The 20,810-nt window shown below is 38.6% G+C and overlaps 1 protein-coding gene across 3 annotated transcripts in view; it reads left to right on the forward strand.

Annotated features, from left to right (window-relative positions):
- The window catches only part of CDH13 (cadherin 13), a 448,971-nt gene that overhangs the window by 239,550 nt on the left and 188,611 nt on the right, over positions 1-20,810 (forward strand). For all 3 annotated transcript variants that reach the window (XM_064670959.1, XM_064670957.1, XM_064670958.1), the window contains exon 6: positions 15,965-16,109. In XM_064670959.1, the coding sequence (XP_064527029.1) occupies positions 15,965-16,109 (145 nt within the window). The remainder of the gene's footprint in view (positions 1-15,964; positions 16,110-20,810) is intronic.

The raw sequence follows: 20,810 nt of genomic DNA on the forward strand, positions 1-20,810 counted from the left end.
TCTTATTAAAGACACACACTAGCTTGCAAGCATGGATTCCTTTCACATTATTGAGGGGTTCCATAAAATGCAGTGAAATTCCCTTAGGTCTGCAAAACCCTGTGTGAAGTTTCTCTACAATTATGTGAGAACTGCAAAGGTGATGACAATCTGTGCAGTAATTCAGCTTTTTTTAAAAGTAATAAATAGGGCATTCATCTCTTCTGAGTTTCAGAAACAGCCTGTTTTCCAGAAAGAGATTTTGCTTCTGGTATTAAAAGGGTCATACTTTATCCAAAGCAGAAACTAAACATTTAATGTATTGCTGTTTATGTTCTTTTTATGTTTGTGAGTGTGAATATTTGTGTTGCTCTCCCTAATAGGAAGTCAAGAAAGTTGTTTGGGCATATGGGTTTCCTGTCAAATATACAAGACAAGTGATCATCAGAAAATAGGCTACAACAGAGTATAAAAATGAACAAAGAGTATGGATATGGAGTTTTGTTATTCAGAAACCTTGCAATGTATGAAAATGATTTCACTGAAAGTCCAAGAGTCCTCCTTTCCTTCCCCTTGTCCATTTTTCATTTCTTTTTACACTGACCTGGAGTAACTTGGGTGAATGTACTGGATGGAAGTTGGGGACTAGAACTTATAAAGCTTTAAGAAATGTATTTTGTTTAACAATGGGATTAATTTCTCCACTTGCTGTTGGCAACAGGAGGCATTCTCCAGCTGTCATGAACTGTTTCAGCAACAGCTGATTACAATGTAGTTCTCTAATTTTGGAATAATGGTGATAGAGGATATATGTGGTCCAGGCCATCTCTGATCTCTGCTGCTGTCACTGGTAGGAGTGTCCACTGCAACAGATAAAAAGCTTGTTCTGTCTGTACAAAGTTCTTTGACACTGGAGAGTCTTCAGAGTCATTTTAAATTCACATCCTCAAATGAAATGCAAATGTTCAGCTGGTAAAAATCAGTGCATGATGCCGTTGAATCCTAGGAATCAAAAGATAATGTTATTACTGATTTTACGGCCTGGTGTGGCTTCCCTGATTTCTAACGCCGACATACAGGGTCCATGTCCTTTCTTGAAGTGCCATCCCTTGTGTGCACTGACATCTCTGATCTTTATAAAAACTCACAGCTTCTCAAAACTTAGAAGGTTAAAAATTAAGGAACTGAGTGAAGCAGTAGGCATTGTTTCTTACAGTCAGTTCTTACTTTATTGTTAAAAATAAAGATGATGTTTTAGAGCTGAGTTTCCACCACGGGGTTTGCTCATGGGCTGTATTAAGCTTTAAGTGGTTCCATATGATGATCAATTGTTTGAGTAGCTTGCATTTCAACAGCACTTAAAACTTGTACTTGCATGATTGACACTAATGATTCTGAAAGAGACACTATAGTCTGTCAAGTGAGTAATTTGTTTTTTTAAAGAATTGCTTGAATACCTGTTTACTTGGTAGACTGTAACAGTGGGGGTGACACTGTGAAGATACAGCCAATAAATAAGATGGTTTCCTTTTTTTTCTAAAGTATTTGAAATACATGCCAACAAAATCTGTCATGATGGCTGTGAGGGAATGGATATTCATATTCCTGCAAAATTCTGTAAAATCAAAGTCGTGTTTTCGGTCTAGATGCCTCTAGCTTTTAAAAATCAAAATTATTAGCACCTTAAATACTGAAGTGAGATAAGCTTCAGTAAACCAGGGGATCATAGTATTATTGCTTATATCTTCTATAATGCATTTATAGATGATATTTGTTTCATTTCATGAACAGTTACTTCTTAACAAACTGCTGGCCAGATCTGAGAGCATGTGGAACTTGGAGGAGTTTAAACAAGAGAGTATTTGTTAGTGTGGTTGATAACATCTTGCCTTATATTTGTTACTCCACTTGGAACCAGATTAATCTAAATAACTCACAGTGGTCATCAGTGGGGAAACAGTCACATGTGGAGTAATCTGAGGAATTAGCAGAGACTCCTCCAGATTTCCTTCCCATTCCTCACCCGCAGTGCTTTCCATGGCAGAAAACACAAGCCCTGTGAGATGGATTCCCACGGCATTTGGTCCCCCAGCCCTGTCCAGAGGGCTGAATGCAGTCCCCCAGGGCAGGGACCCACCCTCAGCATTCTCCAGACTTTTCCTTGCCCCTGGAGGCCCTCTGTGAGTGTGGTGTGGACCCGGTGGCTGCAAGCACTGGGTCTGTTCCGCAGGGTTACTCTTGCAAGGTGTCTGCACAGCAGAGTCTCTGGTGCTGGTAAAGGCTTTGGACCCTGCAGAACTGGTAGGATTTCGTGTTGCTGCTCAATGTTAAGAGCAGAAATATGCTGGCAGCGTGAAGGACAGGATGGCTGAGGCTGGGAGAGGCTGGAGGGTGATGCAGAAGCCTCACCTGCTCTCTCAGCACAACCTCCCTGGGTTTGCAGCCAAGGGTCTGCGCTTTGTAAAGTCACGTCTCAGAAGATCTTTTCGTTCTTTGGACACAAAAGGAGAAATAGACTGGGGGGTAGAGGATCACCTCAGCTTTTACCTTGTATTTTTGTGACTTCTCTGCTTTTAAATACAGCCCACAGGATTTCTGTTCCTCCTCAAGCCTGTGCTGACCTTAGTGGGAGCTGTGCACACTCCTCAGTAACACCTTAAGACCCTTTGGAGTTTTTAGGTGAGGAGCTGCCTCTCATCCATGTGTTAAAATGTGCAGATGATCACACACTAAGGGCACAATTTACACAATTCCCCTTGCTTTTAACTGTTCCCATAATTTACTTCTTGAGTGGAATAAAGGAGAAGTTACATAAGGCCCTTACTAATACTTGGGATTAGGAATGTTGGATGCCTCTTAGACACGAACTGCAGGCTCTGCTCAACCTATGATGCATCAGGAAACCAGACTTTATGAGATTATAACAACTTCAAGCATCTGATACTGGTTGAAGTTTTCAATTTCTGAATAGTAATCTTTTGGTTAATGTTCTTAGTGTATTAAATCTCCTTAATTCCAGAAACCTTTGATCTGTATATTTAATAAGACATTGCTGTTGAAGTGCCAAATGCTTTGTTTGCACATTTTGAAGTTTCAGGGATCTGTTGAAAGCACCAGAATGTCCTTTGTAGAAGATTATTTAGATCATAGTCTTTATTGACTGGTGAAAGTGTTTATCTTCACAACAAGGATACGCAGGAGCTTTAAAGCAGAATGAAGAAAAACACTGAAAAGAAGTCTCCTTCCACTCCAAAGTCTCATTTGTTGAAAGAAAATGCATATTAATTAAAAATTTAGACACTTCATTTCTGTTGCAAGGCTCCTCACAAAAGACAAATTATTTTATACATCTAGTATGTGTTAGAACTGACAGATGAGATTAATATGCTTCTTAAATTACCATTACCAAGGGTCAATTAATAAGTGAACTAACCTTGTGAAAGTCATTCTGAAAGACTAGTTACAGATCTGTAATAGTCCCTGTCAAATTACATAGAATTGAGAAAATGAGAAAGCTGTCAAATAAATAGGATACCTACTAATTGCATTCTGCATAAGGTAAATGAGCCTTTGTGGTTGTTGTTGGAAGGAATGAGAGATAAGTCTAAGAAATAGTACCAATAATAATATAGAAATTTGGACTCAAATTTACCTGAGGGAACATGTATGTACATCTTGGCAACAGAAAAGTCAAAGAATAGTGGATGTGAAGGTTGAATGACCATTAGAGAGTTATTTTTTAGTCCATTGTATAGATTATCACTGTGGCGAATGCAAAATTCTCCTATTTTTTTCATTCTTTGATTATGATACACATTTTAGTTGGCCTCTCCATCTTTAGATGTTACTTGTACAAATTAGGGTTTCATTATGCCTGAAAGAAGAAAGCTCTATATGCTGTGAGACTTGACAAAAAGGACCCCTGATCACAGGTTTCTCTCTGTGGGAAGGACTTTAAAAATCCTCAGCTCCAAACCTTCAGGCTGCCCAAGTGTTGTATTAGTCACCAACCTTATTTCTTGTCATCAGTTTGGAAAACAAAGATCACAGAAAAAAAAGTTTGCATTCTTCCAGAAAATATGGAAGACTGAAGACACTTCCATCAACAAACCCCCCCATAAACTATTTCTGGGTTACAGTTGGTGTTCACAGCTGTTGGCAACTTCAGATAGGATTTTGCACTGTAGGTTCCAACCCAAGGCCATTTGTAGGTTACTGGGTTGTGTCTGTTAAATTATCCAACTACTGAATAAATATTTTATACCAATGTTAAATACCATGAAAAAGCCCAAAGTAGCTGTATGATGTGAATCTTGAACAAGCAGCAAGGCAAACACTTCTTGGTACAGCAAACCCCAGGCTTATGGTGATGGCAGCAGTGGCTGATTCTGCATCTATTTTCTAACAGTGTGAGTTAAGAAACTTGGTGTTGATATGAGTGTTTCTAAATTAATACTCTCGTTATTGGACAGGGTAACCACACCAACATATGGTGCCATGAAGCTTTGAGCTGGAAGTTGGATATTGCAGCCCTCTAAATGTTTGTAAGGGAGGTTAAGTCAGGGTGTACCAGCCATACCATGGACTGAAGGGATCAGTCAGCACAGCTATTCAGCTCTGGACTAAGGCTGAAATATGTTCAATTACAGCATTTGATGGGTAATTTTAAAAGATAAATGTGGTTCTGAAAAGGAACCTGTTCAGAGAAAAGGTTAAAAAAAAAAAAAAAGGTGTTTCCATACATTTATTCATTCTGCTCTCTGTGATCTTCTGCTGGGTAAAGCAGAACAAGAAGCAGAAAAATAAACTTAATGTCACTTTTCTTGTCTGTTGTTTCATTAGTAATAGGACAGTTTTCTAACATTAAAAATCCTATATAGAACAAGATATTTTTGGTGAACAACTTCATTTTAGTTAAGCTCTTACACAATATAATTTACCTGCTGTCAAACCCAGTTGGAGCGACATAGTTTGGTGTTATCATATTCCAGAACGTGTCAGGATTTGATGAGCTATGAATATTGTGTTTAGTAGTATGCATTTTGATAAGATTTTTTCCAACCTTCCACTGAACAGTCAGAGAATCCTTCTCCAAATGTCTTTTTTTTCTGCAGGAAAACATCCCTGTTATACAATTTTTTTTCCTTACTGAAGAGGCAATCCACATACATGCTTATTTTTTGACCTTTTAGTGAGAGATGAAGGTCTGATCACTTAAAATATGTTTCTTGCAGGCGTATTTTCTGTGTTTCAAACTTCCCCTTTCTTTGAATTGTTCAGTATGAAGCTCATTTATCTTCTGATAAAAAGTAATTCTTTTTAAGTGGTGTCTGTAGTAAAATTAGAGCAGGTGAGTAAACTCAGTCCCCCTCACTGTCTGTCAGATGCTCCATTTAATGGTGTTTGTAGGAGAACACAGAGTGCCATCTATTGAACATTTGTGTGAGCCAGCAGCCCTGGTGAGACACCAGGTATAAAATATTTAAATACAGAAAAACTATCAGCCTACAAGAGATTTTAGTGTGTTTTCCTTTGTTTCCTTCTTTGACATAAAAGGAAACAATAATTCTTCTTTGCCTCCTTTAGGTTTGGGAAAATATTTGGAGATCTTTCTGCTTTCCTAAGTAGACTCAATAATTTTAAGTTGGGTTTTTTTTTGCAGCTGATTTTACTTTCTTTACTATGTAGAATCATAGGATCATTAAGGTCACCGTGCCCACTAAACCATAGGACAAAGTGCCATGTCCACTCATTTTTTGAACACTCTCAGGGATGGTGATTCCACCACTTCCCTGGGGAGCCTGTTCCAATGCCCCACCACCCTTTCTGTGAGGCAATTTTTCCTGATGTCCAACCCTGACCCTCTCCTGGTACGAATTGAGCCCGTTTCCCCTTGTCTTATTGCCACTGCCTGGGAGAAACAGCCCCTGCCTCACTGCACCCTCCTGTCAGGCAGCTGCAGAGAGCAATGAGGTCCCCCCTGAGCCTCCTTTTCCCCGGGCTGAACAACCCTGAGGGGATTTATCCCAGATGATAAACTGTATTATATCGGTTCATGCAATATATTTATTTAATTTATGTCTTCAGTGAATTCGCTGAATAATTTCTATATTAGTGATCATACTACAGTGATCTCTTTGTCCCTTCAGATCCTGCCCTGCCTGCAAATGTGCCCTTTAGGGTTTAGCTCCACGGTTTTAGGTGCCTTTTGTGATTCCAACTCCAGAGGATTTACTTGGTGTCACAACAACAAACCTCTGGTGCTACAAGACACCTCAGTTACAAACAGACCTGTTTTACTGTTTTTGAGAGGCTCCATATGGTTGATGGATTGCTACTGATTTCAGCTCAAAAATCAAAGTCTTGGGATCGATGGGGCTGAGTTTCTCTGCGTGTTTTGCATTGAGCTGGAGACTCACTTAATGGTGATGGATTTATAAATAGGTTACTCCAAATAAAAGAAATTATCTTATGTTTGAACCAGGAGTATATCGATGAAAAGTGACCTTACCAAGTCAAAGGAGAAAACCATGTTTTGGTGATGTAGCAGGACGGAGTGAAGGAGAACTTTTATGCACCTTGCAACTAATTGTTGTTTTATTGAATGGTAAAGTCCAGTCATTGTGTGTCCCATGTCTGTCAACTTGAAAACAAGAAGGTGACAGGAACAATGGAATGGAGACCTAGTCACAGACCATACCAGAATTTGGGGAATAAATACTAGGTGTTATTTTGTTTTCCTCTTTTTAGAGAGTAACTTTGCATTAAGACACTCTTTGTCCTCACTGGGGCTACTGGCAATTATGTTGGTAACAGTGGTGACACTTCAAGCTATAATTAAATATATTTGATGTAAATCATACTATACTGTTAAAATACCTCCCTATTGCTTTAGAAAAGTTCAGATTTTAATACACACAGGCTCATTATTTTTAGAAAAGATGTGTACTGTGATGTTAAGGCCCTTAATTGCCATAGTAAGCCTCAGGAGAGTGTGATGGAGTAAAACACCACGGCGTTTTCCATTCCTTTGTGAGTGCAATGCCAGTTTGGAACTAAATACAAGGAGGTTGAAGAGCCTGTGCAAAAAGTCACCGTGATGTTCTGAGCATAAACCTCAGAGGGTCTCTTCAAGGACTTCTTGTTCCAGGTCCTTTCAGGTTGAAAAGAATTGCTACACCCTGGTAGATTTTAACAGGTCAAAATGATGCAAGATTTCTCTTCCTTTGCATGTTTGTTTCTGCAGTATGATTAATTTTCCAGTCTTACTACAGTAAACCTACTTGTTTAAAATTAGTTTGTCTTTATTTAACTGCTCTTGCTTTGTAACAGGGCATACCTTTATTTCTATTGTGCCATTAATTCACTCCTCTATTCTGTTAGTGATTATCTCTGTGGGTTACAAAGATACTTTTCCTGGTTTTTTGAGTTACAGCTTTGCAATAGCAAAAGTAAATGTTAATGCAACAGCTCTGGAAGTTATTCCTTTTATGATCATTTGGTTGGTGGATACATGAAAAAGGGTCTTGCTGATTATTGTAATTCAAAAGGGTTTTTTTATTTGCAATTTTTGGTGCAAAGAGCATCTAATGAATTTTGTGACTGACTATTAAGGCTTTGTTTTTTGCTGCAATAACTATGACTTTCCAATTCTCCCTTTGCTGCCAAATAGGTAATATAGGCTTTTTTTTTTTCCCAGTTAATGCAGCTTGATGCAAGCAGTGAAAAAAATAGATGTTTCCAAAGTGTTTGCAAAATATCTTTTGGTTGTATTTTTGGACTCAAAATCATTTCTGTTAGCATTGGTGAATAATAAAAGGGCTTGAAAAGGTTAAAAAAAACACAACAAAACAAAACAAAAATGACAATTATGTTGTGAGTCTTGGAATTCAGAGAAATTGCTCCGATAAGGTTGTCATAGTTTGGAGTTTAGGAGAAGCATGAGGCAGAGAAAAGAGCAGTCTTCTTTATCTCCAGAAACAAAATAGTTGTGGGAATGCACTGTAGATAAAGTCCTGAAAGATAGTGAGAAATCAGTAAGTCAGATCTGTGTGGGTTTGATTTGAGATCTGATTTTATGAAGATACAGCACAGGAGTTGCTGCTGGTTTATGTTATAAAACATCAAGTGAGATCTCAGAATGAAGGGAAAGTGCTGGTGAGTTTATGGTTTACTGAGGAGGTGCCTTTCTAACATGGTCAATGCAGTAAATTATAATTGACTGAAGTATTTGTAAATAAATCAATCCAGTGAGGCATCCTAGAACTGCTAATTATACCTTAAGATTAATAGTTTTAACAGGTAATGTTGCCACGAGAGCTGAAGACCAGTGAAGCATTTCAGAAAGTTCCTGGGTGAAATGTAACCAATGGAAATAAAAGAACATGGAATAAATTCTGTCCTTTGCTGTGTCACTACATAGCAGAGGCTTGTTGATCCTCAGAAGAGACTATTACTGTGTTAATTTACCTAATTTGAGACTCATTGACTAAATCTTTCTTTATTCACAATTAGTGTAGAGAGATGGTCCAACATGTTAAGAGTGAGAAAGGTTCACTTTAGAGAGAGAAAAGGGGTAATTAAAAGCAACATATTTTTTTGGATCAGGCTGCCTTTGGCATATCTTTCCACTACATTCATGGCTGCAAACTATTTTTCTATTATAATAGTGTGGAAAGCATTCAGATATTTCCTTTTATATATATATATATATATGAAATATATACTACTAAACTGTTGCACTGAAATGGAGAAACTGCTAAATGTGTGTGATCTGGGGGGTGCTAATCCTTTTAGCTGTTCTTAGCAGGAAGATCAGCACTTCACAGCAGAGACTCTTGGTCGTGGGAGTCTTGCAGCTCTGAAATTTGGGTGGGTTTCATTACACAAACCCTTAGGATTTTCAGTATTATTTTTTTAGTAGGGTCATCAAGATCCTATAAAACAAATAAATCTCTTTATCTGACTTCCAGAGTCTAACCTTTAAAAAGGTGAAGCTTAGAAAGGCTACAGAATTGTATCTTACGAGGGTGTGACTATGTATAATATGGTGATAGAATTTCAAATATGGAAGGGCAATTTATTTACAGAATAAGCAAATCTTTCTGGGAACTCCAGTAGGAAAACCTTGCTTCCAAATTCTTCTCTTCATTGACACTTCCATCCCAAATACTCTTATTCTCTTCTTGGATGAGGCGCTCTGGCTGCAGCTCCACCACTCGAGCCCTGACAGGGTGAAGAGGATGAGCTGTCATCCCAGGAATGCTGACACAGCCAGGGACTTGGGCAGCAGGGCAGCAGGATGCTGTGAAGTCCAGCCTGCAAAGTCTTCTGTACAAGTGCTCTTGTAATTGCCTGTTTTGTTGCTTAAAAATAGGGAGACCTGGTTGGTTACATCTGTACTAGCCTGGTACAAGCTTGAGTGATCCTTGACTTCTAAGACCTTTCTCTACTCATTTGAAGGAACAGATATTTTAAGCAATAATAACAAAGCAAAATATATGTATGTGTGATATATACCTGACATTTACACTGACCTTTATTTCTTATGCCTAAATAAGTCAGCTTTCTTGTCACTGATGCATTTTAGATCTTGCATTTTTGTTCTTGGTCTGATTAGCTGCGGGCTCTCTCTGACCCCGTTACTTCTGGAATCCTTCTGTGAGATGAAACTTGTTAAACTCTTGCCACTTCCTCCCCGTTTGGAGTTATTTTTGAGCAGTGAGAAGGGTGAGCAGTGTTGAACACTGCCAGAAGCTATTTAAAAGTGCAAAGCCATTTTTCAATTTTTCTTCTGTGAGTGTCTTTGTTGTTTTGGTGGTGCAGCACAGAGTCTAAAACTTGTGGCACAGCTTATGTCTTAATTCTTTATTTCAGTCCTACTTTGTCTCTTTTTGATTTCTTTAATATTTTTGTAGTGATTAGACTTGATTGCTTTGGTGAGTCCTGATATCTTCTCTCTCTCGCCCACCCCCGCTCTCTTTTTGAGGGGATCAACATGTGTTCTCTTGTGATATGGGAAGATTTTAATTAGTATTTGTATGATCATCCTTAATACTTTTGGTCTGTGTGAAGTACACATGGCTTCTTGAAGAGCTGTGTTGCTCCACAGATTTGAGGGATGTTCTTCTCATTTGTTCACCGAGGTTATTTTTGGAGTGGGCATTCTCATTTCAGCTCACAGATAACATTTAACAGGATATATCCTTCAGAAGTTATTTTAATTCAATCTTTTTGTGGCTATTTGAGAGGCTCTTTGTGGCTTTCTGTTGTGAGGATGCATAACATTATTTTCAGTTGTGGTTTTGTGTCCCTACAGCTGTAGAATAGTGCGTAATGGAGGGAAAAAATGATACACTGAGAGGACAACCAGGTTTTCAAAGCTCTTTCAAAGGTGTTTTGATTCTAATAGAATATATTATCCAGTCTCATAAGGCACTTTGAAAAATCATACTGTGCCCATGTTGGTAGCTTAATAACCTTTGTAAATCTAATTTTACATCACTTGCTCAGCAAGAGATAGAAATCAGTCTTGTATCCAGAGATCAAAAGCCCAGATTCAAGCTTGACTGAAATTTTGTCTGGTCTCCAGCTTTGGTGAAGTTATTTCATCTCTGTTTCTTCTCCCACCCTTTGCCTGTCCTATTTCTGTGGTTGCTGCTCTTTGGGAACACTCTGCTGTGTCGCACCAGCTGGTTCCACCGGTTCTGTCATCATCAACCAGGATGGTTCTGAGCAGTTTGAGCACCTCACACCTCCTTTATGCCCCCCCCTAAAATGGGATTTGGTGCATTTTGGAGGGTGCAGGAGGGTTTCACACGCACCCAGAGCCAGAGGGGAAGCTCTGCCAGGATGGCAGGACCTTGGGGAGCCTCTGCCCACCCACCCTGCCCTGTCCTGCTGCCACAGCGGGGTTTGGGTTTCCTGCACAGCTGTACAACACCAATGCCTCCCTTTCTCTGCTCCAAAGTCCTTTGTTCCCTGTGACTTTTCCATAACTAACCAGTTAAGCCCAGTTGCTAGATAAGAAAACAATAAAATTATAGTAATAAGTTGTGTATTTTTAAAGGAAACACAATCTAATTTTTGAGATGGATGCATTAGCAAGGTAAAGCCTCTGGAAGATACTCATAGGAGTACTTAGAGTGGCTAATTAATGCCTTCCCACCTCGGCTCTGACTCTGAAGGTGAGGTTAAATTCTCCCATTGCAGGTAATGGTGCCATTTTTTCCCTCATCTCTACATCACACTGTGGTAATCGATACCCTGCCATCAAGTAGTCTGAGATGGAATCATGCTTACCTATGAGACACAGTGGATTTTTGGTTTGTATCTCTCCCTCCATCTATTCTTGAGCCACATGAAAATTAGCTAATGTTTTATTCATAGTCATAAATCAGGAAAATTTAATTGTAATTAGTTTCTGTTTGTCTGAATTATTGTCTTCTCTGAGCTTTGTTAGGTAATTGCATAACATTTTTACTACAACCTGTCATTATAAAGAGATTTTCTTTACTGTTTTTTATGAACAGGTGGCTGTATTTCTGTTTTCCTTACCACGAATTGCCTACATGAATGATCCTTAAATGTGTCACCTTTCCTTACTGTCAATCCACACTTAAAAATTGATGGTACATAAACCTAACAAGTATCCTCAGTCATAATTCTAATCAAATTTAGAATAAATAAAGCCAGCACTGGTCTGTACCTATGGACAACAGTGCTCCTGTGAAGCTGGGGCTGAGGAACCTGTAGAAAAACCACCTGTTGAAACAACTGGAAGAATTCTGGGAGAAACATTCTTATCAGCAACAAATTGGAAATTAAAATATGAAGGCAGGTAATGACTAAATAGCCTGCCTTAGACTTTGAAGATAATTAAGCATTAAAAGATATTCCAGATTTACTTATGAAAAACTTCAAATTTATGAGGTAATTTTGTGTGGGCCATTGGCTGGCTGGCTGCAAAGTAAAAACAGACATTTATATGCAGAGAAGGAAGGTGGCTATCCAGAATCATTTCACCCAAAGCAATAAATGAATGAAAACAACTGTTCTGTGAAGAGAAACTTTTGAAATTACCTTAAGTAATGGTAAGAATGAGGCTGGTTATCTTCTCCTGTAAATGTTATTGGTGACTGCAGAGTGGAAAGGACTCAAGACTGTGAAATAAAGCAAAGTGTTTAAAACAGGTTTGTGTAATTTTAAATAAGCTTTCTAAACTTCTGGTAATGTCACTGTATTTCGGCTGATGGAAGATTCTGCTTTGCATGTGGTGAGAGAAATTGGATGGGGAGTCAAGAAAACCATTTTGAGAAGGGAGAGCATTAAGTAAGAGTTAGTCAGACAGGCTAAAGTCTGTTCCTGCCTGCAGTTTTGGGGTTTATTCTGCTTTTCCCTATTTCATTAGTGTGCTTAATTTTATCAGTGTTTCTCAGATATGTTAGGGGCAATAGCCAAAGTCTGCTTTGTATCCTGTCATGGAGACTTGTGTTGTGAGGTGTAACCATTCTCCTAAAGCCTTGAATATCCTTAGTAGTTTGCATGTACACTTGTGTCAAAAATGAAATTGGGATTTAGGCTCAGGAGTTCCTGAAAATCGGTTTGGGTTCTGATGAACAAAACATCATTATCACAGGATGGTTCGGGTTGGAAGGGACCTTAAAGATCATTTAGTTTCAACCCCTATGAACAAAATTCCATAACTTTCAAGTTGGAACAGTGACAACATAGCAGGTTTTCACTAAATAAAAAGGCTACAGAGCTCTGCAAGTTGTTTTTTATTAATTTGTCCAAATCTCTTTTTATACTTAGCACTTGTCCTTGGAGCTCTGTTGTTATAGTCAGGTAGGAACTTACACACTCTTTGAACATGCCATCACAATCTGTTGTTATCAAAAGAATTAACTGAGTCTCTTCCATACATCACTCAAGTTTTGCATTAAAACCAGATAGGCTTTCCTGCCTTCTGTGTTGAAAGACTGAAATCTCCCTCTTCTGAAAGTGAGGCCCCATCTAATTTTCCACTCACTGCCTGCTCCAAGTGCCAATATTGTCTTTTACTTGAATGCTTTTCTCACTTGCATGTGTTGGGTGTTTGTAAGTAACAATATATTTCTGTTATTTTGTGAGCAGTGGGCCTTTATGGAATTTTTTTTGGTTTTTTTTTTTTTTTTATATGTTTGTTTGTTTTGTGGGGAAGCAAGATAAAAGACAGCTTCTTTCACTAACTAGTCATATAAAGATAAATGGTCCTAAGTTCAGTGCTGCAGGCTTTTATTTTGGAGACACTGCAGGAGAATGGGTTTAAAAAGAGCTGCTGAGTTAACCCATAATGCTTAGGGCAGGCCTGAAAGTTATTGTACAAAGATTAATAAAATAAAGTCCTCTGTCAGCTTAATAAAATGAAGCAGAGATCATGTAACTGTTCCTATGGACCTGTCAGGCCAAATTTTTTGGACAGTTGGTCTCAGATGCAGTGGACTTGGCAATGATAAAGTAAATCCATTTCAGTCATTAATCAGAATCTCCTATTCTTTTCCTTAATCTCTTCTACTCTAGGAAAAAAGTCTAAAACCTACTGTTAGATCAGCCTTTGTTTTAAACGACTTACAATTTTGATAAAGCAGCTGAAATAGTTTTTTTTTTTTTAAATTTAGCAAAGCCTTTGTTCTTTCCAGTGAACAGAATAGTCACTTGATATCGAGAGATAGATTAAGAGCAAATTATCTTGAATTTGAAAATTAATTTGCTGGAATTTCACAGAGAAATATTGCTATTCTTTCACTTCCCAAAGCAATTAGCAAAGTTTTGGTGAGTCAACATTTACCAAGAGAAAAGTGTCCAGCTCCAGAGTCCTCAGCATGGGAAAGACATGGACTTGTTGGTCCAGAGGAGGCCACAAAAATGATCAGAGGGCTGGAGCACCTCACAGGCTGAGACAATTGGGTAATTCAGCCTGGAGGAGAGAAGGCAAAGGCACCAGGAAGACCTCAGAGCCCCTTCCAGCACCTAAAGGGGGGTTCCAAGAAGGCTGGGGACAAGCATTTTAGCAGGGCCTGTTGGGTAGGATGAGGGGGAATGGTTTTAAACTCAAAGAGGAGAGATTTAGACTGGATATAAGGAAAAGAAAATTGCAATAAGGCCAGGTTGGAAGGGATTTGGAGCAACTTGTCCTAGTGGGAGGTGTCCTTGTCCTTGGTGGGAGGGTTGGACTGGATGATCTTTAAATGTCCCTTCCAACCCAAACTATTTTATGATTCATTTTGTCAACAGTTTCCAACTGTAGCTAAAACTTTATTTGACTTTAATGTAGTTCAGAAATAAGACTATTTTTCTTCCTAGTCCCCATCTCATCATATGCCATCAAAGATTCCTGCAATGACTTTGGAGTACAGGGTTAAACAAGCCTGGAAGATGAAGGGGTGTGTGCCCTCATAAAGCTTCAGCTGAACCAATGCCATGGGACTTATTTATCTTCAAATCAGAGTATTTGTTAGCTTTTAAACTGTCCATATATATATATGGAAATATATAAATATATATATAAGAAAATATATAAATATATATATAGGGGAAATAAGGCTTGTGAAAGGCTTGCAAGAACAATTACCAGAGAAGTGAGAATAAGCAGGGAGTAGATGTTAAAATGGACTGTGACACTATTTACAAACAGTGTATTTGAGTAGGTAGTTGACTCGTAACAAATACTCCTACTCACACCCAACACATTGAATTAAAAATGTGGAAAGTATCTATAAGCAGAACAAAATACAGAGAGAGGTGATAATAAGCCATCCATTTTAATAAGGAATTAAAATTCTGACCTAATTCTTTCCCACTAGGATTTATCACTAAGTTATAAATAACTTACAGGTATAAGACATGGCAATGAAGAATAAATTAACAGTATAAACAAAATGCTCAGAGATTTCCAGCCCCTGCTGTTACCACTTTCTCAGGAAAGACTGGAAGAGAGTGATATTAACATTGGAGCTCAGGTTCATTTTCTGGCTGGCTTAACTCCATTAAAGAGTTGAGTCTGGGGATGGGGAGGGCAGGTGAGAATGATAGTGGTGCCTCTGACATGTTTATTGCTGTATTTTATTGATTTCTTGGTGAGGGCAGAGAACTGCAGGTACAGCACACAGCTGTAATCTTTTCTGTTGAAAAATCAAAATTGATCTTTTCTATTATTTAATAAGTTTTGGCTTGGTTCGCCCTAACAACAGACAAAGCTTTGGTGACCCATTGTGGTTTTCCCTTGCACCTGGTTTGGAGGGTGGAGATACACAGCAGGATCTTTCTCTCCAGCTTTTGGAAGCAGAGGAAGTCCAAACAAATCCTCAGCTGCAGATGTCAGCTTTCTGTTCAACAGGTGCTCTCATACACTGGGATGTGGGTGTTTGCAGTTTGCATGTCTTCTGCTTACAGGAGACTGCATGTGTTTTATCCTTCCATACCTTCCTAGAAATGCTGGAGAACTGTCAAAATTGCCTGACTTAACACTACATGCCACCATCACTGAGAAAATACATTTAATGTCTAATGAATTCTTGCAGGTTTGTGGTTTTGTTTTGTTTCCTGTTTGCTCGTTTGTTGTTAAAAAGCCTTTTAAAATGAGCATTAGGAGATATGTCAGTTATACCAGAGAGTTCTACATGTATGTACTGGAAATGGGATTGAAAAAAAGCAAAGAAACAAATTCTAACCAAATTTTCACACTATTAGTATCAAATTTGCAGAGGGTCTTTGTTTTCTTATACTCTGGTCTTTTCATTCTTTGGATAATATGTCATTTGTAAGCTACCATCTTAATTCAAGTGTACATCTGTCTCTGCTGAGCCTGCTCCAGAAGATTGGGCTGCAAGTGTCGCCCTGGGCAAGATCTGGTTCCAACAGCACTGAGCTGAGCTGGTTTCTTCTTACTTTCTGCTCCCTGTGATGATGAATTAATGAATTCACTCCTCTCTTTTCGTTCCTGCAGCTTGAAGTTGAGGTCACAGATCTGGGTGGGAAAACCATCGACGGCCCAGTGCGCTTGGATATTTTTGTCATTGACCAGAACGACAACAGGCCAATGTTCAAAGAAGGGCCTTATGTGGGGCATGTCATGGAGGGATCTCCCACAGGTGAGTCCATGGCAATCCTATCTCTATAAATAGTGCACAAACTGACTTTTGAGAAATGTATTATTATCATATTGTGCAATTTTTCTTGCTGATTTTGTGGCTCGGTGAATCCCTGTCCCCTACACAAAGAGGTGGGACCAGCAAACCTTTAGAAAAGCAAGTCCAAAAAACAAAGTCTCTGCTGTAAAAGTAAAAAAAAAAGGTTGGAAATAAAAGCTTTGATTTAGGTTAATTTTTTTTTTTATGCATCTTTTGAATCAGCTAAGAAAACCCCTAGGATATGATTAAGATTCAGACCAAATATCTTGTAAAATTTCTGTTCAGAGTGGGAATTTCACCTTTTTTTTTCTTTAAGTTTAGCTGCTGGGAGGGTAATTTTTATTTGTTTATATAGCAGGAGTATAGTAAATACTAGAAATAAATTGAAAGCTTATTATGAATAAACTAATATTGTAGGGCAGATTGAAATACTGAACAATGTTGATAAACAGATACTGTAAATGCAGATACAACAAAATAAAAAACACACTTTGAGAATTAAAGTTAGCAATGAATTGTTCTGATTAAATTTACCGTTGATTTTGTCTGATGATGAAATTCTATAAGAATAAGATATTGTTCCAAATTTCAATTTGGGCACAACCATCCTATTCAAACTCTTCCCACAGGCTGAATTAGTTTGGTTCGACTGTTGTTCTCAGCTGTTGTGTGATTTTGTTGAATTATTAACCAGCTTTTCACTTCCACTTGAGAGGAATCTCCAGTGCATTCTTAAGCAGTAATTGTATGATCAGATTATCTGCTGGAGTTAACCTGGCTCTTGGTGATAGAAATCTAAGCCAGAAGAAGGTCTTACTAATGTCAGTGGAATGACAGTGATTTCCCTGAAATCAGACTTGTGGGTCATATATTTGGATGTCTGTCTATACACCATTGAACACAGGGCTTTATCCTCCTTATACACTTGAAGGTACGAGCATGAGCTTAAGGTTTTGGCTGATGGACTTATATTTTCAAATGAAAGCTGGAAACAAGTGTATTATATTTTCATGAATATTTAATATTCATTGGAGCTTAATGTGGTGACATCTGCTTTCCTTACTCTGAACAAGGATAGACAGTGCCTTTCACTCCCATGTATTACATATCCATAGGACTAGAAGTTATTTGTCCTTATTTTATTATTTATGCAGTTTCTAGAAATGATGTAACCTTTTGATGAGTTTTGCTTTCTCCGTGTTTGAAAAGCTGCAGGTATTAAATGCATTATGAGCTGCTCCTTCACCAGGTTAAAATTTTAAGGAGAATGTTTATTTACCTCACTTGTGATGAGTGTGCAATGAACACAGGAGAGGCTCAGGGAGCTGGGGCTGTTCAGCCTGGAGAGGAGGAGGCTCAGGAGAGACCTCCTCACTCTCTACAACTCCCTGACAGGAGCAGGGAGCCAGGTGAGGTCGGGCTCTTCTCCCAGGCAACCAGCAGTAGGACAAGAGGGCTGGGTCTTCAGCTGTGCCAGGGGAGGTTTAGGTTGGATTTTAGGAAGAAATTTTTTACAGAGAGAGTGATCAGGCATTGGAATGGGCTGCCCAGGGAAGTGGTGGATTCACCATCCGTGGAGGTGTTTAAGATGAGACTGAATGTGGCATCAGTGCTATGGTCTGGTAAACAAGGCAGTGTTGGATCAAGGGTTAGACTTGATGATCTTGGAGGTCTTTCCAACCAGGTTGATTCTATGATGTTATATTGATGATATTTTCATTCAAACAGGGAATGTGTTTTGTATTTGAGAGTACAGCTGCAAGTGGAACACTAACTCTTTTCTATTGTAGGACTCCAGTACACATTCTTAATTTATTTCAGGTATTGATTGCTTCTTTGGAATTCAGAGGAAACTTCCCTAGACTGTCCCACTTCCAGTTCCCTCCAGGTTTCATGATTAGCTCAAACACATTGCTCACAAATGCCACAGATTCCTTTGCACAGCCAGTCAATAGTTGTAGCACAGCGTGAGTAACTAATCAGATCGAGGGACCAACTTTATTACATTTTCACCCAAACAGCAACATCTTCTTGTCATGCCCACTTAGATACACATTCCTAGACCACTGAGCAGGGTGATGTGATTTAGGAGATTCACAGCCTCCATATTCATATTTCAGGAAAAGAAAGTGGTGCCAAAGAGCTCAAACTGTTCAGCGGTTCAGCTTTAATCCTGCTGGTGGTCCCTGAGCTCTGACTGTGAGCTGGGAGCTCCTGAGAGTCTTTCAGTGGCCTCATCTCCCTCCATCAAAGCAGAGGTTTACAGCTCTTATGTACCACATGCACCCAAACAATATTTAGTCTAATGTTTAGATTTGACTGCTAATTCCAGGCTATGGGACAACATTGAACTGTCCCCTGCTATAAGTTCTTTATTTTCTCAAATTCTATACCAAAATTCTCTTCTCTCCCATGGATATCTTTTTTTTTTTTTTTTTTTTTTTTTTTTTTTTTTTTTAAGCTGCCAGGTCCCTGTTTTTGCTCATTCATAAACTATCCTTGATTTCCCACGTTGAAGTTTATGGTTCTGATTCACTAGACATGTTTCTCAGTCCAAATTCCAGTGAATTCTTCTGTAATCGCTGCCATCCATTTTCTCTCATTGCCCTTCCCTAGTGATCCATGTATCATTTAGCATCTTGATTGTCTTTCCTGTTAGTCAGAGTTGTAAATTTTTTCTCAACTTTCTTTCCCTTATCTTATCCCCCTTCCCTCCAGGTGTTTATCCCACTCAACTTCATAACCTCATTTTCCTGGTGTCAGGAACACCAGTGCTTGCAAAATTACTTTGTTCACAAATGAACCTGTAGAATCAGAATTGGCTGGAATCAGTCACAGTTCTCTGTGCAGATGGCATCCAGTCAGCCAAGATTTCACATTGTTTACATCTATTTTCCATAGTTCTTCACATTTTATGGCATATTTCTCAAATTATTCACCAGGTTCTGCTGTCTGGCTGCTCCCAATCAATGGTTGCACTGCAGAGCTTGATAGAAATCTTTGTGTGCCTATGTTTGTGTGTAAGATTCCTGATTCCTTCCTTTTGGATTACAATTGTGTTGTTGTATTTCTTTTTTGAAGCTGGAAAAAAAAAAGGCTTTGCATTGTATGCATAACCTTATTTGCTATCACAGCCACCTTCATCTTCATTCAAGCTCTGAATCAAACCCTTTCACTGAAATAGTTCTGCTGAAAATGAAGGATGCTCAAAAAGGTATCTTGGATTTGTCTCTTGATGTTCACAGGGTCAAAGTGTAAATGTCCACTAAATGCAAATAGTTTTCATTTCTTTTTATTTATTACATCTCTAATTTCTCTATGAGACTGAAGTCAGCTGTATGTACAGGAAAATAATAGCTGAGCCTGAATCAGTGATACCTGTGGCTATTTTTTGACTGACTGTAATGGGTTTTGTGTTAACTGTACTGCTGGTTTCTCATGGTTTTGTTTTGTTTGTGACACAGTTTATCCCTGTAGATCCCTGATCTATCCAGCTCAAGGTTTTAGGATCTGTGTCCTGTGTCTGACTCACCTCAGCACATTAGTGAGAGAGACTGAAATCTTACATATTCCATAGGCACAAACCCTTGGATGTCTCACTCTTTAAAGGTTGGGAAGTGAAGGCTGGTTAAATGAACTTGGCAGCCACCTCATTTCACTTGCTGCAGGCATTCAGCAGAAATTAGTTTAAACACATTTGACATTATGTGACTTACAACAATACGCTGCAAACCCAGTGAGGTAAAACCTTAACTGCAATGCTTAGGAAAATTGCTGGAGAACTTCATTTTAAAAAAGCAACTTGTTTTCTGTGCGGCACAATAGCCTGGATACGTTGGGTTCCAGCCATGGAGCCTGGACTGACACGTCTAGAAATAATTGCTAGAAATAAAGGGACACTTGAAGGCATTTAGAGAGGAAGCAGAAGGAATTAAGAATAGCCAAGAGTGTTCTTCAGTATCATAAAATAATTATTTGTAAAGATGGATAGAGCATGAGAATATAGAAAAGTCTTATACTTGGAAAAACAAACCTGTTTAACACATTTTTTCCCTGGTCCTTCCCTACTGAAGATGGGATGCTCAGTTTGGATACAACTCAACAGAGCAGTTTTCAAGTTCCTTTGCTTACAAATGTGTGCAGTTCTGGGCATACTTTAAAACTTGCTGATGGCAAACTTTCAGCAATCTTTTCCTGGGATTAATCATCTTCATTTCAGCAAAAATATACTCAGTGCCTTTTGTAATCTGGTCTGGAAATGTAACAGATTTGAACTAGGTAGAAACATCTGTAATGTCAATATTTAAATTGCCAAGCAGAAGCCAGGCTAATTATACACAGCTGCTTGTATATCCCAGTAGGAATTTTTACTCATATCTGTGTGGAATAAAATACAGCTGCATATGAATATGTGTATTTTGTGGATGTAGAGATGTATATTTATATATACATGTAGCATATATATGATGTGCACATATTGCAGAGAGATGAGCATATGCAGACACAATCACTTATCTGGTCCCTTAGTAAGGTCCTGGTATGTTTTAGTTGCTGTGTATGTACATGATGGAAAGAAAAGCTATGGATTTACTAATAATGTATTGTATTATGGCAGGCAAAGGTGCACATGCAGTCTAATCTGCCTGTGGTTTTTTTTGAGGA

Source organism: Pseudopipra pipra, chromosome 14 (assembly GCF_036250125.1).
Source record: "Pseudopipra pipra isolate bDixPip1 chromosome 14, bDixPip1.hap1, whole genome shotgun sequence".
Taxonomy (NCBI): Eukaryota; Metazoa; Chordata; class Aves; order Passeriformes; family Pipridae; genus Pseudopipra; species Pseudopipra pipra.